At 20.4% G+C, this 20,439-nt stretch overlaps 1 protein-coding gene across 1 annotated transcript; it reads left to right on the top strand.

Annotated features, from left to right (window-relative positions):
• Positions 1–8,212: 8,212 nt before the first annotated feature.
• On the top strand, positions 8,213–9,991 carry LOC128953146 (steroid 17-alpha-hydroxylase/17,20 lyase-like). The gene is made up of 3 exons (XM_054298621.1): positions 8,213–8,354; positions 9,174–9,569; positions 9,624–9,991. The coding sequence occupies exons 1-3, from the start codon at positions 8,213–8,215 to the stop codon at positions 9,989–9,991; spliced, it is 906 nt and encodes a 301-aa protein (XP_054154596.1).
• Positions 9,992–20,439: the final 10,448 nt, after the last annotated feature.

Below are 20,439 nucleotides of genomic sequence, written 5' to 3'. Positions count from 1 at the left end.
ATTTAAATATAAATAAAAATCTAAAATTCTCAAAAGTTTAGACGTATTATTGTGTATTGATTATAAAGTTTTGTTACATTAGGTTAAGTAGTTTGTTATATAAAACAAATTAGGCAATCATTCGAATTACTTATAAGTATTTTAAAATTAGCAAAAGAATTGCACGGTTATACATGTTGCGCGGGTAAAACTAGTAATTTATTACAATTATTACATTTAATTGGTTTTTCAGATGAATGAATCAATTGATGATTAATTAAACGCTGTTTTGTAATAGTATTGAACCGACATTTAGGCCAAAAACACGTAAAACGCGTGTTTTTGTTATCATAACAGTCACTATAATCAATGATTTTCACCGAAATGTAATCATTTGTAATGATATTTACTTTATCAATGGTTTTCTAACAATTTATAGCAATTGTTAGTAATTTGTTGTAAATTTAATGATAAATTTTTCAATTGATTTAATTAACTAAAAACATTATTTAATAACAACTCCATTACTGTTTCATTAAACAAAATTATTATTAAAAATATATTAAAACACGTGTTTTGTTTTTGATCATACATTTGAAATCACATTAAATAAGTAGTTAAATGAACTTTATATATGATTTTTATGTTAATTTGTCGCCCAATCTATACAGTAATATCTCAACTGTTTTTTTTCTACTATAGAAAAACACATTTGTTTGCAATAAAATTTTATTGTAATTTAATGTTTTATTTAATTAAGTAATATTAAATAATTAATTTAGATATAACTAATTAGTTTACTAAAACTAAAAACAATTTATTTTAATACTCAAAATTTAATCAAATTTAAAAAAAAATAGATAATAATAATTAGCTATTGAATAGAAAATTTAATTTTTTATATACAAAAAAATATTGATTTTTAAACCAAAAAAAAAATAATTAATCAAACATATATATTGTATTAATATATATATATATATATATATATATATATATATATATATATATATATATATATATTTATATAAAGTTAATGACATCGAAATATATGATAATTAAGACTATTTTTTCTGTTAAAATATTTATTGCAATCATTGACATCACATTTGAATGATTTAATGCCTGAATGTGTTTGTCGTCGATGTCTTGAAAGATCAGCTTTTCCATCAAATTGTTTGTCACAGTTGTCGACATCACATTTGAATGGCTTTATACCCAAATGAACTGTACGTTTGTGTAGATATAAACCAAATGATGTACTAAATATTTTAACACAATTATTATAATCGCATTTAAATTTTGGTTCAATTAAATGATCTCTGGATAAGTGTTGTCGTAAACAATGATTTGTTGTAAATGTTTTCAAACATTGGTTTACTGAACAATGAAATTGTTTTCTTCAAATGAATTAATATGTGTTTTTGATAATTACAATTAGTTGCAAATGTTTTATCGCAATACTCGACATTACATTTAAATCTATCAGATTTAATATGTATAAGATTTTGATGATTTATTAAATTATATTTTTGTGTAAATGTTTTGTTGCAATTTTCATACAAACATTTAAACACTTTATTTAAATGAACTCTAGATTTATGTCGATTTAAATAAAACTTTCTATTAAAATATTTGCCGCAATCGTTAACATTGCAAACATATTTATTAGTTAAATGTTTAACAGTTTTATGATTTGATAAACTTGTTATATTGTTGAATGTTTTATTACAATTATTACATTTAATTGGTTTTTCAGATGAATGAATCAATTGATGATTAATTAAACGATGTTTTGTAATAGTATTGAACCGACATTTGGGCCAAAAGCACGTGAATTGGGTGTTATTGTTATCCACACGTGTGTTGTTATTATTATCATAACAGTCACTATAATCAGTGATTTTCACGGAAATGTAATCATTAGTAATGATATTTACTTCATCAATGGTTTCCAACAATTTATAACAATTGTTAGTAATTTGTTGTAAATTTAATGATAAATTTTTTAATTGATTTAGTTTTTTTAATTTTTGATTAAAAACATTATTTAATAACAACTCCATTACTGTTTCATTCAATAAAAACTATTAAAATATTAAAACACGTGTTTTGTTTTGATCATACATTTGAAATCTCATGAAACATGAAATAGGATATCATTTTATATATGATTTTATGTATTAAACCATTTTTAAAAACCTGTTTATTATTAATATTTAATATAATTATTAACATTAATGCGAACGTTCTTAAAGTCTCTACCCCTCCCCTCCCCATCGTTCGCAAAAGTTCGCTTTGGCTAACCCCCCCCCTCCCCTCAAGTGCGAACGTAATATGTGAACCACGCCATATCACTTTATATATGATTTTATGTATTAAACCATTTTTAAAAACCTGTTTATTATTGTTATTAACATTATTTATTAATACTGTATTGTACAGAATATTTAACGCTAATTAAAGTTTACATATAATTTCCTATATAATACATAAATATAATAAATAAAAAATTTTATATAAATATATATATATATATAATTTAAGTATAAAATAATTATTTATAACTATAATATTTAATGAAAAAAAAACTTCTATCAAAATTATAGTTAATATTTTTATTTTTAAATTAAATAATTTTTACAAATAATTAAAATTTATTTATATAGTTAAATTTAGAAACTTTAATATAAGTAATTGAATAGTGAATGTTATTTTACTTAAAAATATTTTTTTTTAATTTTAGAAATCAATGCCTAAATGATTATAAATTACTAATGAATTAATGGTTCAAACATGCGATTCAATTGCTAACATATTTATGGATCGCTCATCATATTTATGATAATTAAGATTATATTTACTAGAAAAACATTTTATAAATATTTTTAACACAATTTTTTATAATTGAATTTAAATTTCGGATTCAATGACATCGGAATATATGGTAATTTAGATGAACTTTTCTGGTAAAAGATTTATTACAATCATTGACATCACATTTGAATGGTTTAATGTCTGAATGTATTCGTCGATGTCGAAATAAATTAGATTTATTAGCAAATTGTTTGTCACAGTTATCGACATCACATTTGAATGGCTTTATAAACAAATGTTTAATAAGTTTGTGTTTATGTAAACCACGAGAAGTATAAAATATTTTAACACAGTTTTTATAATCGCATCGAAATTTGGGTTCAATTGAATGATCTATTGATTTGTGTTTTAGTAAACAATAATTTGTTGTAAAACTTTTCAAACACTCATTTACTGAACAATGAAATCGTTTTTTCTGTAAATGAATAAATTTATGTATATTATAATGACTTTTAATTGTAAATGTTTTATAACAATAATCGACATCACATTTATAATGTATTTGATTTAAATGTTTAGCTTTTTTATGATAAATCAATTGTGACTGAGTTTTCAATAATTTATTACAATTATAACATTTAATAGGTTTTTTAGATGAATGAATCAATTGATGTCTATGTAATTGTTTTTTAATGTTTGTTTTATATCGACATTTAGGCCAAAAACACTTGAATCGCGTGTTATTGTTGTTATCCACACGTGTGTTGATGTTGTTGTTGTTGTCATAACAGTCACTATAATCAGTGATTTTCATAGAAATGCAATCATTTGTTGTTTGGATATTCATTGCATTCAAGCCATCAATTGTTTCGCACAAAACAACACTATTTTCTGATAAACTATTTGTTTTAATATCAATAATATTATTGTGTAATGATTTCAATTTATTAAATTTATTTAACAAATATTTAATATTAGATATTTTATTATTAATTAACTCCATATATATTTATTTTTTGTAATAATATTAATAATTAATTATATAATAATTAAAATAACCGAAATGTTAATAAACATTTAATATCTAATAAAATACAGAAAATTAAACTTTTTTGATAGTTTTTTTTATTTTGAGGATAATTATATAATGTATGTATCAATAGCTATATATACTGTATCTATCTGTTTATCTGTTAATTTTTAGTATAAACTAAATATATATATATATATATATAATTGATATCATTGATCAAAATATATGACTGATAACTAAAAATAAAAAACATTTTCAGTTTCAATTTATATTATATGTAAATATTTATATAAAATTTATTTATAAAAAAAACATATATTACAAAACAGTATAATACAGTATATTAAATTAATATAATATTTAATCAGTAAATATATATATATATATATATATATATATATATATATATATATATATATATATATATATATTTGTTGATATTATATCCTGATAACATTAATAATAATATTAAACATTAAATAATTTTTTTTGTTAATTTAATTATTTATAAGTAAATATTTTTATTTTATTTTTTAATATTATTTGATATTATTAACAATACTGTACTGTAAAGTATATCTAAAGCTATAAATTTACATTAATATACATGTATATAATTTAAATATACAATAGTTTTTAATAACAAATAAATTTATATATAAATAATAATTTATAATTTTTAAAATAATATTTTCAATTTTTTTTATAAAAAGTTAAAACTTAATTTGTTTGTTATTATTACTATTTTCTAATGATCTTAATTGACTTAAATTATTTATCATATTTATAATATTAGCTGTTTATTTATTTATTAATTAATTATCTAAAAAATAAATGACTAAAATATATATATTTTTTTATTGTTGTAAACTAATATATATATATATATTAAAAGACATGGATTTATAAAAAATAGAGTTTAAAATAATATTTTATTAGCAAATAAATTACATTTACATAAATTTTAAGTAATATAACATTTAGTTACATTGAAGTTTATGATAATTAAAACTATATTTAGTCACATTAGCCAAAAACACGTGAATCGCGTGTTATTGTTAGCCTACACGCGTGTTGTTGTTATTATTATCATAACAATCACTATAATCAGTGATTTTCACAGAAATGTAATTATTTGTAATGATATTTTCAATTCATCAACGGTTTCCAACAATTTATAGCAATTGTTAGTAATTTGTTTAAAATTTAATGATAATTTTTTCAATTTTTATTTAATTTTCATAATTTTTGATTAAAATCAGTATTTAATATCAACTCCATTACTGTTTCATTAAACAAAAACAAAAATTATTAAAATATAAAAAACACGTGTTTTGTTTTGATCATACATTTGAAATCACATGAAACCAGAAATAGGATATCATTTTATATATGATTTTTGTGTTAAACCTTTTTTAAAACCTGTTTTGTTATTATATTATTATTATTATTATTATTAAAATTATTTATTAATACTTTATTTTAAGGGTATCTATAAATTAAATATACAATAATTTTACAATTGACACTTTATCATTGAAATGTATAAACAATTTTATTATTATTTTTAAATAAATAATTAATTAATTTGATAAATGTTTTTAATTAAGTAATATTAAATAATTTAGAAAATATTTAGAAAAATGTTTGTTTTTTTTGAGTTAATTATGCTATAATTTATAAGATTTTTAAGCAAAAAAAAATCATGAATTTTTATGTTATAAAAGCGATTTTTGTACAGAAAAAGTGCATTTTATTTACAAAATAATTATAAATAGTTAAATAAATAATTAAATATAAGATTATTGTATTATTTTCTTTATATTTTATATATATTTTATTGTTTTAAATTATATTTTTCTCATTATAATAATAGTAAATTAAATTAAATATAATAAAAAAAATATTTCTATGTTTTAGTATTATATTATGTATTTAATTATTAATGCTTTTGTAGAAACATATTTCTACATAAAATTAATTACTTAAATGTAATTTTATTATTTGAAAATTTATTAGTCTATTTTTTACAATTTTTTTAAAAATTTTTTTATTGAAATATTCTATAATGAAAACTTGATTTTTTTTAAATATTATTATTTTGTAATATTTCTATAAAAATAATAATTTTAAGTATAAAAAATATATTGTATATACAGTACAGTACATAATAATTGTCATATCATTAGCTGTTTTAGTATTATATTATGTATAATAATTATTAATGCTTTTATTATTAGAAAATTTATTAGTTTATGTTTTTAATAAAATTTTTTAAATTTTTTTTTATTGAAATATTCTATAATAAAAACTTGATTTAAAAAAATAATATTATTATTTTGTAATATTTCTATAAAAATAATAATTTTAAGTATAAAAAATATATTGTATATACAGTCATATAATATTAATTGTCATATCATTAGCTGATACAGCAATTATTTTTCCAACAAATAAAACACTAAAAAATTCAATATTAAAGTAATAAACATAACTTAGTATATAAACTATGTGTAAGTTATACAGTGTAACTATACCTTTAAAAAAAAAAATTGAAACCAAGGGTGCATTAGTGGGGAGTAAGGGTGGGTTGGGTGGGAGCGGGTTGGGTAGGAATAAACTGGAAACATAAACTATAATTTAAACTTAGCTAATTAATAATAATAATAATAATAATAATATGCACAATATGTCTGTATTGATACAATTATTTTTTTTTATTGATTATATACGATATATATGGGACAACAATAATAAGTCTACTACTAATAAGGTTATGTGGTCTACAAATTTTTTGCACAATTTTATTAACAAAAATATTATTAGTCTACCTCCCGGTCCTTATTTTTTTCCCCATTAATACCATTGATAAATAAAAAACTAACTAACAGCGTATCATACAGTATAAATAAATATATATATATATATAATATTATATAATAATATAATATATATATAATACATGACCAATTTGGCCATACAGTGCTAAAAGAATTAATATAAGTAAAGTAAACCATTTTTTTTAATAATAAATATAGATTTTAATTATTATTATTAATTTTTTCTATTATTGAATTTTATTTTATTTTTTTAATTAAAATTATTTTATTATTTTAACTTTGATAAACAACGCAAATAATAATAATAATGCATTTTCTAGTAATTATATTTTTACTAAATATTTTATGGTAGTTTTTAAAAATAAAAAAAAACATAATATATAATAGTTTTAAAATTTCTATAACATATAAAGTACATTTTATTTTACTGGATTATACAAAGTCATAATTAAATACTATGTATTTTTCCTATTTTATATATATAATATATGTATAATGTTAATAACATGTTTTTTTTATAAATTTTTTTTATTAATCTACGTTTTTTGAATTTTTTTACTAACTTTTTTACAAATATCATATCATGATAAGTTGGTTTTTTTTTAAAAAAAAATAATACTATGTATTTTTCCTATTTTATATATATATATAATATATGTATAATGTTAATAACATGTTTTTTTATATATTTTATTTATTAATCTACGTTTTTTGAATTTTTTTACTAACTTTTTTACAAATATCATATCATGATAAATTGGTTTTTTAAAAAAAAAAATAATACTATGTATATAATATATGTATAATGTTAATAACATGTTTTTTTTGTCTTGCAATGCCATTGTTTAAAAAATACAAATAAATTTCTATTGAAATTTATACAAAAAAAAAAAGAAAATTTCTAGAAACTTTCTATTTGATCATCTATTTGCCTCAAATACATTGAAACTATGGGTGCATATTTTTTTGGGGGGAGGGGTGGGGGAGCGAGTGTAAGAGACTTTAAGCCGGTTACTTTAGAAAAAATTTTTATTAATGACTATTATTTTTTAATAAATTTAATATCTAATAAACAATATATAAGTATTTAAAGTATTTATAAAATTTTAATAATAATCAAGTATTATTAAAAACAACTTTCATAATAATAATAAAAAAAAAATTTATCAAAAAAATTATTTTAAACTTAATACAGTGTTAATAATAATATACACAATAAATATGTCTGTATTGAGACAATTATTTTTATTGATTTTTATATCAGATATATGGACAACAATTATAAGTCTACTAATTGGTTATTTGGTCTACTATTTGGCAAAATTTTATTACCAATATTATAGTCTACCTTCCGGTCCATTTCCATTACCATTGATCGGCAATTTATTAGGTTTTAGTAAAAATAATATTTTTCACTTATTATTATTTTAATCTAAATTTAAAAAAAAAAATTTATTTGATCTATTTGTCAATTTTTTGTTGCTGTTTTGTTTAAAAACAAAAATTGTTAGATTTTAAAACTAAACATCATTGGGATTATACTATGAGAAAATTGGCCAAAAAATATGGTCCAATATTTACCGTATATTTGGGAAACAGTCCGCAAATAGTGATCACCGATCCGGTCATAGCTAGAGATGTATTCAATAAATCAGATTTTGCGGGAAGGACTCAATCATATTTAGGTATTAATAATAATTACTACTAATTACTACTAATTAATATTAATTACTACTAATTACTACTAATTACTACTAATTACTACTAATTACTACTAATTAATATTAATTAATATTAATTACTACTAATTACTACTAATTACTACTAATTAATATTAATTACTACTAATTAATTAATAATAATTAATTAATAATAAATATTTAAATTTAGTTAGTATAATAGGTGATGGTGTCATAATGGCTGATTGCGGACCCAATTGGCAAACGCGTAGACTTGTTGCGCACGCGGCAGTTAAGTACGTGTTTATTAATTTTTTCGTATAGTTTTTTAAATTTCTCTTAAATAACATAACTTTTATAAAACATATATTATTTTTAAAAAATAAATTATCAGAAAATATTCAAACAATGAACGATTGGTTAACGTAGTCGTCGATTGTGTCGATAAAACAGTGGAAACAATGTTGAAAACTATTGGTCCAAACAAACCCATTGAACCATCAAATTATATATATCTAACATTTTTAAATATTATGGCTAATAGTGCTTTCAATGAAAAGTATGAAAAATATTTTTATTAACTTAATAATTAGTTGTTTTATCAATTTAAAAAAAAATATGTTAGTTATAATATAGATAATCCAGAATTTAAAAAATTCAAATACGTTTTGAATGATATGTTAACTGAATCGGGAATTCAATTATTTTTCTGGGAATATCCAAAACTAATTCAATGGATTTACTATAAAATGTTTCGTAACTTAACTAAACATTTCGATGAAATTCATGAACTAATGATTAAAAAACTAAAAAATCATTATAAAGATTACGATCCGAGTATTGAACGAGATTTTTGCGATACACTGATTGCGGCTAAAAATAATGCACTGCTCCGGGAGGTGGGAGGGAAAGGTAGCAAACAATCGTTGGCTAAGTATCTAACGGATGATAAGCTCGGTTTGGCTGTGTTTGACATATTTTTTGCGGGAATCGATACCACATATAATACATTTCAATGGCTACTATTGTTTTTAGCCAATGATTTAAATGTGCAAAAAAAATTACGTAAAGAAATTTCCGATAAAATCGGTGACCGATTGCCAACACTTGACGATAGACATCGATGTCATTATGTAATGGCATTCATATCGGAAACATTAAGATTCAGAAATATTGGTCCAATAGGTTTGGCTCATAAGGCTATAGTCGATAGTAAAATAGGTTATTATAAATTTTAAAAATTAACAAATTTTTTTAATATAAAATATATTTTAGGTGATTATACGATACCGAAAAATATGTCAGTATTTGTTTATCAGGGATTTGTATTGAGAAACGATAGCAACAAGTATTGGACAAATCCTAATGACTTTATACCCGAGCGCTTCCTCGACAGTGACAACCATTATATGATAACCCGTTCACAACAAACAGCTTTCATACCTTTCGGTGTCGGACGTCGTGTATGTTTAGGCGAAAAGTTGGCCATCGCTGACCTGTTTCTGGTTTTGATCCGATTTCTACAGTCGACACAAAACTATGACATTGTTTTGGACAGTCATCCGGGTTTTGATGCCGATCCTTGTAATAGTGATTCAATTACACCCAATAGTTATACAATTATGTTTAAATCTAAATCATAATTCATTGTATAATTACTATACAATTTATAATATAAATAATTTTGTTTAAATAGAAATTTTTTTATATTATTATAATTATTATTATTAAAGATTTTTTTTTGTTAAACTAATTGATAGATATTTGAAATCACATGAAACAAGTAAATGGTTATCACTTTATTTATGATTTTAGTTTTAAACCCTTTCAAAACCTGTTTTGTTATTATTATTATTAAAATAATTTATTAATACCTGTATGTTGTTGTAAAAGTAATGCACTAGCCCAACCACTCAAATAATATGTAATGCTTTGACCGAACAATTTTTTTTAAAAAATCAAAAAAAAAATTAAAAAAAAATTTTAAAAAATTAAAAAAAAATTAAAAAAAATTTAAAAAAAAAATAAAAAAAAATATATTTTTTTTAAAATTTTTTTTTCTAAAAAATCAAAAAAATTAAGTTTATAAAAAAGTAGTTGAAAGTTAAAAAAAGTGATGTTTAAAAAAGTTAGCCTTTAGTATTAAATTTATATACCACTTTTAAGCTATCATTTATTATGATCCACTATTGTATAGTGGTGATGGTCTTGGAGTTATTTTCTACTTCTAGTAGGTAGGTAGTAGCTTCGAGTCCCCCCAGAGAAAGTAGAGAAAATACTTTGTTAGTTTTCAAAAACTCGTACTGAAGAGTATAAACGGTCAATACCAACTACTCACGTCACAGAGTATAACGTGATACTCGTATCAGAGAGTATAAACTGCTGAATACAAAGCCGAAGACAGTGGGAAAAGCAATATGCTTTTGCTAAAATTAATTAAAAAAGGTTATTAACTTTATTTAATCTATAGTTTTCTATTAAAATAATAAATTATATTAAAAATAATTAAACAAATATAAAAACATTGCATATTTGTTGTAAACTACAATATTTAAAAAATACAAGATAAAAGAAGGTTTATTTAAAATAAATAATTGTATGCAATAATTGTTGTTTACAAAATATAAAATAAAATATATTTAACATTGAACACTTAACAAAATCTTTAATTTAATAAAAAATCTAATTATTGTGTTTACTATAAAACAAGTTTAATATATATTTGAAGGTTTAAAAACATATAATAGTAATAAATGTAAATTTTATAATAATTGTTATTTATTAATACATTTAAAAAAACCAGTTTATAACATTGACAAGTGCATTCTAAACAAATAGTAAACAAGTTGTTAACAAAAACATATAGTAAACATATTTATTAATATCCAGTAATAACACTTTAAATTCAAGGTGACATGAAAATAAAAGTATATAAAGATGAGCTTTAAAGTAAAACATTAAAAGTTGAATGAAAAGTTATAAATTGTTAGCTCTTCTAATAGTTAAAACTACTAACGACACCTAACGTTAATAATGGACATTAACGCATTATCCGACATTTTTAATTTAACTTCATTGAGCAGTTCATCCAATAATAACGTTGATGAACAAATTCGTGTACGTGAAAATGTCCTCAACTTTGAAAAAGCAATTGAAGAACAACGTGGATGGGACGGTCTTCGCGAACAAAAGGATTATATAAAGAGTGCAGCCTTATTACACGCTCTTAACAACAACAAAGTTTTATGTCCAAAATGCAGGACTGAGAATTTGAAGTCCTCATCTAATGGACTTATTATTTGTGGCTTCTGTGGTGTGTATTTTCATACCTACCTTACTATTGGGCATATTATTAGTAAAATGCAGGCATTGATAAATTATCATATGTTGACGCCTTGCGCCGACCCACTTGTGCAATTTGATATGTTTATGGGAAACTTGTGGATTAATTGCGACTGTGGCTTTCATCATTCTCTTCTGTAATGGCCTGCAATTTAATTATATAATATATATTTTTACTTTTGTATTATTATATTTGAATTATATAAATAAAATTTTTTTAATTTCAATTGTTTTTAATTTATTTATTTTATACTAATATAACATTTTTTACTTGTTTGTTATAAATGATTATTACATTATATCACAACAAATAATTTTGTTAACAAACTTTTATTAATTTCATATATTTAATAATAAATTTTAAAAAATAAATAACATTGTTTACACACTTATAGCAATCAATAATTACATCATATTACCAATAATTCATTACATTTATTTTAATCATAAATTAAAAAATATAATTTTTTTTACAATAATGTTAGTATATTTAATAAAATTATAATTATTCAATATAACCTTGTTTATAGAATTAAAATTATTAGTAATTACAACATAAATATAATTAATGTAGTGCAATTTAAACAAAAAAACTGTCATCTATAACTTTGTTTACAATAATGTTAGTATATTTAATACAATTATACATATGCAATATAACCTTGTTTACAGAATTAAAATTATTAGTAATTACAACATTAAATATAATTAATGTTAGTACAATTTTTAAAAAAATTTCATCTATAACCTTGTTTACAATATTGTTAGTATATTTAATACAATTATAAATATGCAATATAACCTTGTTTACAAAATTAAAATTATTATTAATTACAACATTAAATATAATTAATGTTAGTGCAATTTAAACAAAAAAACTGACATCTATAACCTTGTTTACATTAATGTTAGTATATTTAATGCAATTATAAATATGCAATATAACCTTGTTTATAGAATTAAAATTATTAGTTTTTTCAACATTAAATATAATTAATGTTAGTGCAATTTAAAAAATAAATGTTATCTATAACCTTGTTTACATTAATGTTAGTATATTTAATACAATTATAAATGTGCAATATAACCTTGTTTACAGAATTAAAATTATTAGTAATTACAACATTAAATATAATTAATGTTAGTGCAATTTAAACAAAAAAAATGTCATCAATAACCTTGTTTACATTAATGCTAGTGTATTTAAAAGTAATTTAAATATACAATATAACCTTGTTTTACACATTTGCATAATTTTAAGAACTATTTTAATGTAATGACAAGTTAACCTTGTTTATTTAATTATAATTGTTATTTAATTTTTAACTGTAAATATAATAACAGATATTGCATTTAAAACAAAAATAACTAATAAATGACATTTGTTATCTTGTTTACTCATAATATATATTTGTATTTTAACTAATATAAATTAAAAAAATGTAAAACCTTGTAAAACCAATAACAAATATTTATTATATCCTTGAAATTTAGTATAAAAATAAATGCAGTTTCATTTGTAGTTATCATTCAATTTTCTGAGTTGAATGATATAAGTTATAATCAAAGTTTTACTCAAAGTTTTACTCAAAGTTTTACTCAAAGTTTTACTCAAAGTTATTGAAAATTCATACAATGGCTAATGAAAAAAGATCTTTAAATTTATTGGAGTCTATTGGATTGGATGAGTCCTCGACAGATTCTGATGTTGAAGAGGTCCCAAAAGCTGGTCCATCAAACGTAATGGAACCAATTGCTGACACCTCTGATGATGAGTCAAAGAAGCGCAAAGGAAAAGGAAAATCAGGTCCGTCATCGAAACGATTAAAAACAATTAAAGGTATAAAATATGCAATGTATGAAAAAAGTACTCCATCTGGAAGCGATAATAGTGAGATTAAAGAAAAAGTCTTTAGAAGAGGTAATTTTACATAATAATCATAATTTATTTATTTTACTAATAATTTTTTACTTTTCATATATAGATTATGATGGTATCTCTACTAAAGAAAATGTTGTCATTTTTTTTAAATTTTATAAAACTGACGTTCCATCAAATTATCGCTTCGGAATAGATATGAAACAAATGTCATTTATGTTGAGATCTCTAATCACTATTGCGTTAACAAATAAACTACCAATAGATGATGTTATTACTTCAATTAAAAAAATTCAACCAAAAATTAAAAAAAAGTAGTATCGGCTAAGTAAATAATTACTTAGCTATTGAACTACAAATTAAAATTTTATAAACAATTTTTTATAAATTATTATAAATTGTTTATCAAAAATTATAAAAATATTTTATATTGTATCTAAACTTTTATTTAACTAAATATTTGTTTTAAAAATAATTTTAATATCAATTTTGTTATATTTTATAAAATGTATAGTAAACCTAAATTTCTTGACAAATAAATATAAAAATTTTAAATATTTTTATTATAACAATTTTTAGTGAAAAAAACATTGCTTATTTTATAGTTTTAATTTTAATTATTTAGATTAATTTGTTAACTCACAATAATTTTTTTTTATTTTTAATTTTTAACTTTTAGTTCCAAAACCTAGATATTCAATGAAAACATTTTCATATATTAAAAGACGTTCAGTTGTTCTTGAATGCATTCTATGTTCTCGAAATAATATAAAAGGACAGGAAGCTGTTTATCATATTAAAAAATGTTGTAAAAAAAATTCTAAACTAAATTCATTAAATCCATCATTTGTTTTATTCAATTCTATTCTTTACATACTTGGCATAACTGAAAAAATTAACAAAGTAATTAAGTTAAGCAATATATTTGAGCCATATGTCATTAACCAAATCTGGGCTGTTTATGAAATAATATATAAAGAGCGCAACAATGTTCACATGAATATAAATGAGTACTTTTTTGTTGATAGATATATTGAATATATTCTCAAAAAATTTATTGATAAACAAAGATGTCAAATTAAAATAATACCTGGAATGACTATGAAAAATTTCAATCAAGCTTTTGGAAAAAGAGATTGGAGTTATGTCATTGATGATTATGATATTGATGTATTAATACATGAAAAAGATAATGGATTTTAACTTACTTTCATATAATACTCAAAGTCCTAAACATTTTTAATCTTAATTTTTTATAATTTGTTTATTTTCAAATTACTTATATTTTTTTTTAAAAATTACTATTATAATAATACATTAAATTTTTATTTGTTCTAAATTCCATTTTAAATTTAATTTGTATAATATTAATAAAAATTTTGATTTTAAAAATTGTTTAATTGATTAAACTTTATATGAAAATTATATGACAAAAATATAATTAAATATGATAATTATTAAATATTTAAAATATTATAAATAAGCTTTAATTTGATTTAATATTATAATTAGATTTCACTAGTCACTTAAAAAACATCATTGCATTTTTATATTATAAAAATCATTTTTTTAAAAATAATAAATTATTTAGTTTTAGTTTTAGAAATAAAACCATGGAAACAAACATTTATCGGTACAGCAATTAAAGAAAGAAAACTTTGTCTTGAGTGTCCATTGTGTCGCTTTGACGGGATTTTAGAACTAGACGTTATTTCTCATATTGTAAACTGTATTGATAATAACTCAACTAATGTTTGTAAAATATATTTTCAAGTTTTAAATTCAACTTGGGTATTGTATAATACAGTTTTATATATACTTGGATTTATTCCAAAAATTCATGAATCAATAATATTATTAAATATATTTGAACCAAATGTTATAAAACAAATCTATTATGTATATGACATTACAGACTGTTTATTTAAAAGCCATATGAGTGAAACGCATATTGAGTTTTTCTTAGTTGACAGATATATTGAATATATTTTAAAATATCGTATTAGTTTTAGGCAAAAAATACTTTATAAAAAATTAAGACCAATACCAGGCTTAACAAGAGAAGATTTTATGAAAGCATTTGGAAAACGTGAATGGACTTGTATCCAATTTAACAAAAAAGATGATGATGCAATTGAACTTGAAAGACAAATATACTTTAACTCTAAATTTTAAATAAAATATTAATTGTTTTATATTATATTTTAAGTGTTATTATATATTATGTAAAATATTTTTATGAATTAATATTATAAAACATTATTATACTTACAAGAATATTTTTAATAAAGTTATATATTTTTAAATCTGTATTTTTGATTTTTTTATAAATAAAAACTTTTTAAATTTATTAATTACAACATAAACAATCTTTTGTTGAATTTTGAACCAATTCTAATAAATACGGTTTTGTATAAGACGAAATATATGTGTGAAAATAGCTATTATTGTTATAATTACTTAAATTATCAATACTTAAATTCATAGAAATTATATTATGAACTGAAAGATAACAATCATCTAAATTATTTTTAATAACATAGTCAATTGGATAATGACATTTGTTTTCATTTGATATAATAATTAAAAAACTAATATTTAAAATAAAAGATATTAAATTAGTAAGTATTAATATTTTTATATTCATTATATTTTTAGACATGAAGCAAAATAACGTCTTTACTCTTCCGATTAAATGTAATTTTTGTGATAAAAATTACACAAACAGTCGTTTATATAATAAACACATAAGACTTATACATAGTGATAAAGTATTAATATATGAATGTGAATTTTGTGAAACAATTGTAAATGATACAAATAAGTTACGAGTTCATTATTTACATTGTGAAAAATTTAATAATAATAATATAGTTTGTAATATTTGTAAAAAACATTTCAAATTTAAAACAACATTTATTCGACATAAATTAAGAGAAATAAATCAATATGGGAAAAATTATCAACAATTACCAAACATATCGAATAATCAACATAATTTTGTATTGTCAAAAAGTGCTTTTAAAAATTTTCTTCAACAATATGAACTTTTTCCTGATGAGGATTATAAAGATACTAATGATTTTTTTTATGTTTATTTTGAAGATATTCAAAAGTTTTTAAATTTAATTTTATCAAAAGTTAAATCAATCAAAGTGCAATTTTGTCTGCAAGTAACTTTTTATAAAAAAATATCATCTATTAAAACTTATACTATTTCATACTTTACTAGCGATAATTATATAATATCATCATATAATAATAGAATTAATAATAAATTAATAATAAATTTTGATAATAAAATTCAAACTTTTGAATCAATAGGAAGTGGTTGGATAATTGATTCAATTGACAGATTAGACTTAAGAATTGCTATATATAATCCACTAAAAGGTGGTTGTTTTAAAAACAAATTACCTGATTTCATTAAAAACAAAAAAGCTTTAATATCTATTAATAGCGATGACCAAAAATGCTTTATGTGGTCAACATTAATTAAAATTGCTTTGTTATATTATAAAAATTTTAATCTTTCAAAAAAAGTACAATTTCAAAGAGTATCAAACTTAATACCTTTTAAAAATTTTGCTAATTTTAAAAATATAACATATCCTATTACTCTTAAGGATGTTAAAAAATTTGAAAATTTCAATAAACATTTGAATGTTAGAATTAATATTTATGGAATTGAGCAAATTTCATATGTAAAAAGTAGTGTAGTACCTATTTATATTTCAAAAAAGAAAGCTATTCATTCTATTAAACTATTATATTATAAAGAACATTATTATTATATTAAAAACTTTAATAGATTATGTGGTAGCTTTGAATCAAATTACCACTATTTTTGTAAAAATTGCTTAAATGGTTTTAAAACACAAAATTATCTTAATAGTCATAAAAATTTATGCCAACATTTTAATCCTACTGCTACTGTTATGCCTTTAAAAAATATTATGAAATTTACTCAAATTAATTATATGTATAAATTTCCATTTGTTATATATGCTGATTTTGAATCACTTCTTGTAAAAGATAATAAAATGTTAAACAAAAATACTAAACAAATACATAATCATATAGCATCAGGATTTTCTCTTGTTGTAGTGAAAAATGATTCTGAAATATATTATAAATATTACTATAGTGGAAAGAATTGTTTGAATAAATTTTTGAGTATTTTATCCACAGTTTCATATTTAATAAATGGTGAAATTAGTTGTCCGAAGCGTATGATTATAAATGAAAATGAAATAATAGAGCATGAAAATAAAACTATTTGTTATTTATGTAACCAATTATTTAGTGATGAATCTGATGAAAAAGTTTTTGATCATGATCATATGACAGGCAAATATAGAGGAGCAGCTCATAAATCCTGTAATTTATTATATCAAATACCTAAAAAAATTCCATTGTTTTTTCATAACTTAAAAAATTACGATTCTCATTTTATAGTAAATAGTTTAAGTAATAATTATTTTAGTAAATGTACAGTTATTCCCACTTCTATGGAAAAATTTCTTGCACTTGAATTAGATAATATAAAAATACTTGATTCTTGTCAGTTTTTAAATGACAGTCTTGATAAATTAGTTAAAAATTTGAAGATTTCAAATAATAAATTTTTAATTACTACTTCTGTTTTTAAAGAAAAAATACCTGAATGTGATTTAGAGTTATTATTTAGAAAATGTCCTTTTCCATATGAATATTTAGATGACATGACTCGTTTAAAAGAAACTCAACTTCCTCCAATTGAAAAATTTTATTCTACTTTAACAAATCAAACAATCAGTTTAGACGATTATAAATATGTACAAAATGTTTGGAAAAAGTTTAATTTTAAAAATCTTAAAGAATATCAAAATTTTTATTGTTTATTAGATACATGTTTATTAGCAGATGTTTTTCAAACATTTAGAAACATGATTTATAATACATATAATTTAGACCCATGTCACTTTTATAGCATACCTGGTTTAGCATGGTGTGCTGCTTTAAAAATGACAAAAATTGAAATCGAATTATTACAAGATATTGATATGTATATGCTTATTGAAAAAGGAATAAGAGGAGGAATTTGTAATATAATGAAACGATATGCTCAAGCTAACAATAAGTATTGTAAAAATTTTGATACATCAAAAGATGTATCCTTTTTAGCTCATTTTGATGTTAATAATTTATATGGAAAAAGTTTAAGTGAAAAACTACCAGTAAGTAATTTTGAATGGGTAAATTCATCTATATTAAACAATATAAATTGGAATAATATAAATACTGAAAATGAAGTAGGATATATATTAGAATGTGATATTGAATATCCAAAAAATTTACATAATTTACACAAAGATTTTCCACTTGCCCCTGAGAAAAATAAAGTAAATAATAATCAATTAAGTTTATATCAAACAAATTTATTATCAAAATTAAAAATATTTGGCTACAACAGAACTCCTACTCCTAAACTTTTATTAACTTTAAATGATAAAAACAATTATATCATACATTTCAAAACTTTAAAATTGTATTTAGAATTAGGATTAAAAATTATAAAAATTCATAGAGGTTTAAAATTTAAACAAAGCAATTTTTTTAAAAAATATATAACACTTAATACTAATTTACGAAAAAATGCTAATAATGAATTTGAAAAAGATTTATATAAATTAATGAATAATTCTGTTTTTGGAAAAAGCATGGAAGATAAAAGAAAACATGTTGATATTAAAGTGACATTAAATAGAAATCAAGCAAATAAATGCATTCAAAAGTTAAATTTTGATACTTTTCAAATTTTAAGCGAAGATGTAACTTTAATTAAAATGAGAAAAACAAAAGTTGTTTTAGATAAACCAATTTTTATTGGATTTACAGTATTAGAATTGTCAAAACATTATATGTATACTGTACATTATAAAGCATTTAAAAATTATTATAAAAAAAACATCCAATTGTTATATACAGATACTGATAGTTTAATATATGAAATTAAAACAAATAATTTATATAACGATTTAAAAAATTATTTAAATCCTTTGATGGATTTTAGTAATTTTGATAAAAATCATTTCTTATTTAATGAAAAAAATAAAAAAGAAATTGGTTTCTTAAAATCAGAATACGGTGAAAAAATTATGAATGAATTTGTAGGATTAAAACCAAAATTATATTCAATATTATTCGATAGTAATAAAAATAAAAAAGTTGCAAAAGGGGTTCAAAGATCTGTTATTAATAAAAGTTTGACACATGAAATTTATAAAAATGTTTTATTAAATGAGAAATATTATAATACAACAATGACAACTATACAATCAAAACAACATAATCTTAAAACATTATCAATAAATAAATTTGTGTTTCATCCTATGGACGATAAATCTTATATTTTATCAGATGGAGTGACTTGTCTTCCATTTGGTCATAAATCTATAAATAAACATTAATATTATACTTTATTTTTTTTTTTAGACAATTCAAGTGTATATAGTGTAATTGAAAAAATTATTATCAACGAAAAAGAAATTATAATAAAGCCTTTAAATAATTATACTTCAAAGCCAATGAGTCAAATAATAATTCATGTTAACAACTCTAATAAAATTCCAGCTAATGTTATGGGAAAATTTGAAATTAATCACAACACATTGGAAATAGATGCAAATTGTAAATTGTTTTTTGTTGAAAATAATAACTCAAACATATTGAAAATTATTTTCATTAATACATCAAAATCTAATACTTTTAATTTACAAAAAAATAAAGTATTGGGTAGTTGTTTTATTGAAGAGTTAAAAGTTGTAGACGAGCGTCATATTTACGATTTTAAAAATAACTTTAATTCTTTATTAATTGCAAAAAGTA

This window comes from Oppia nitens, unplaced genomic scaffold (assembly GCF_028296485.1).
Source record: "Oppia nitens isolate AA-2021 unplaced genomic scaffold, nextdenovo-longstitch-racon4-pilon3 scaffold20_pilon_pilon_pilon, whole genome shotgun sequence".
Lineage (NCBI taxonomy): Eukaryota > Metazoa > Arthropoda > Arachnida > Sarcoptiformes > Oppiidae > Oppia > Oppia nitens.
This window is presented reverse-complemented; position numbering and strand designations above follow the sequence as displayed.

Bases quoted from the DNA above. Each gene is read 5' to 3' on its own strand.
- LOC128953146 (XM_054298621.1), top strand. From the start codon at position 8,213: ATGAGAAAATTGGCCAAAAAATATGGTCCAATATTTACCGTATATTTG. The intron at 8,355-9,173 runs GTATTAATAATA...ATCATTATAAAG, and splicing joins AAGGACTCAATCATATTTAG to ATTACGATCCGAGTATTGAA. The intron at 9,570-9,623 runs GTTATTATAAAT...AATATATTTTAG, and splicing joins TATAGTCGATAGTAAAATAG to GTGATTATACGATACCGAAA.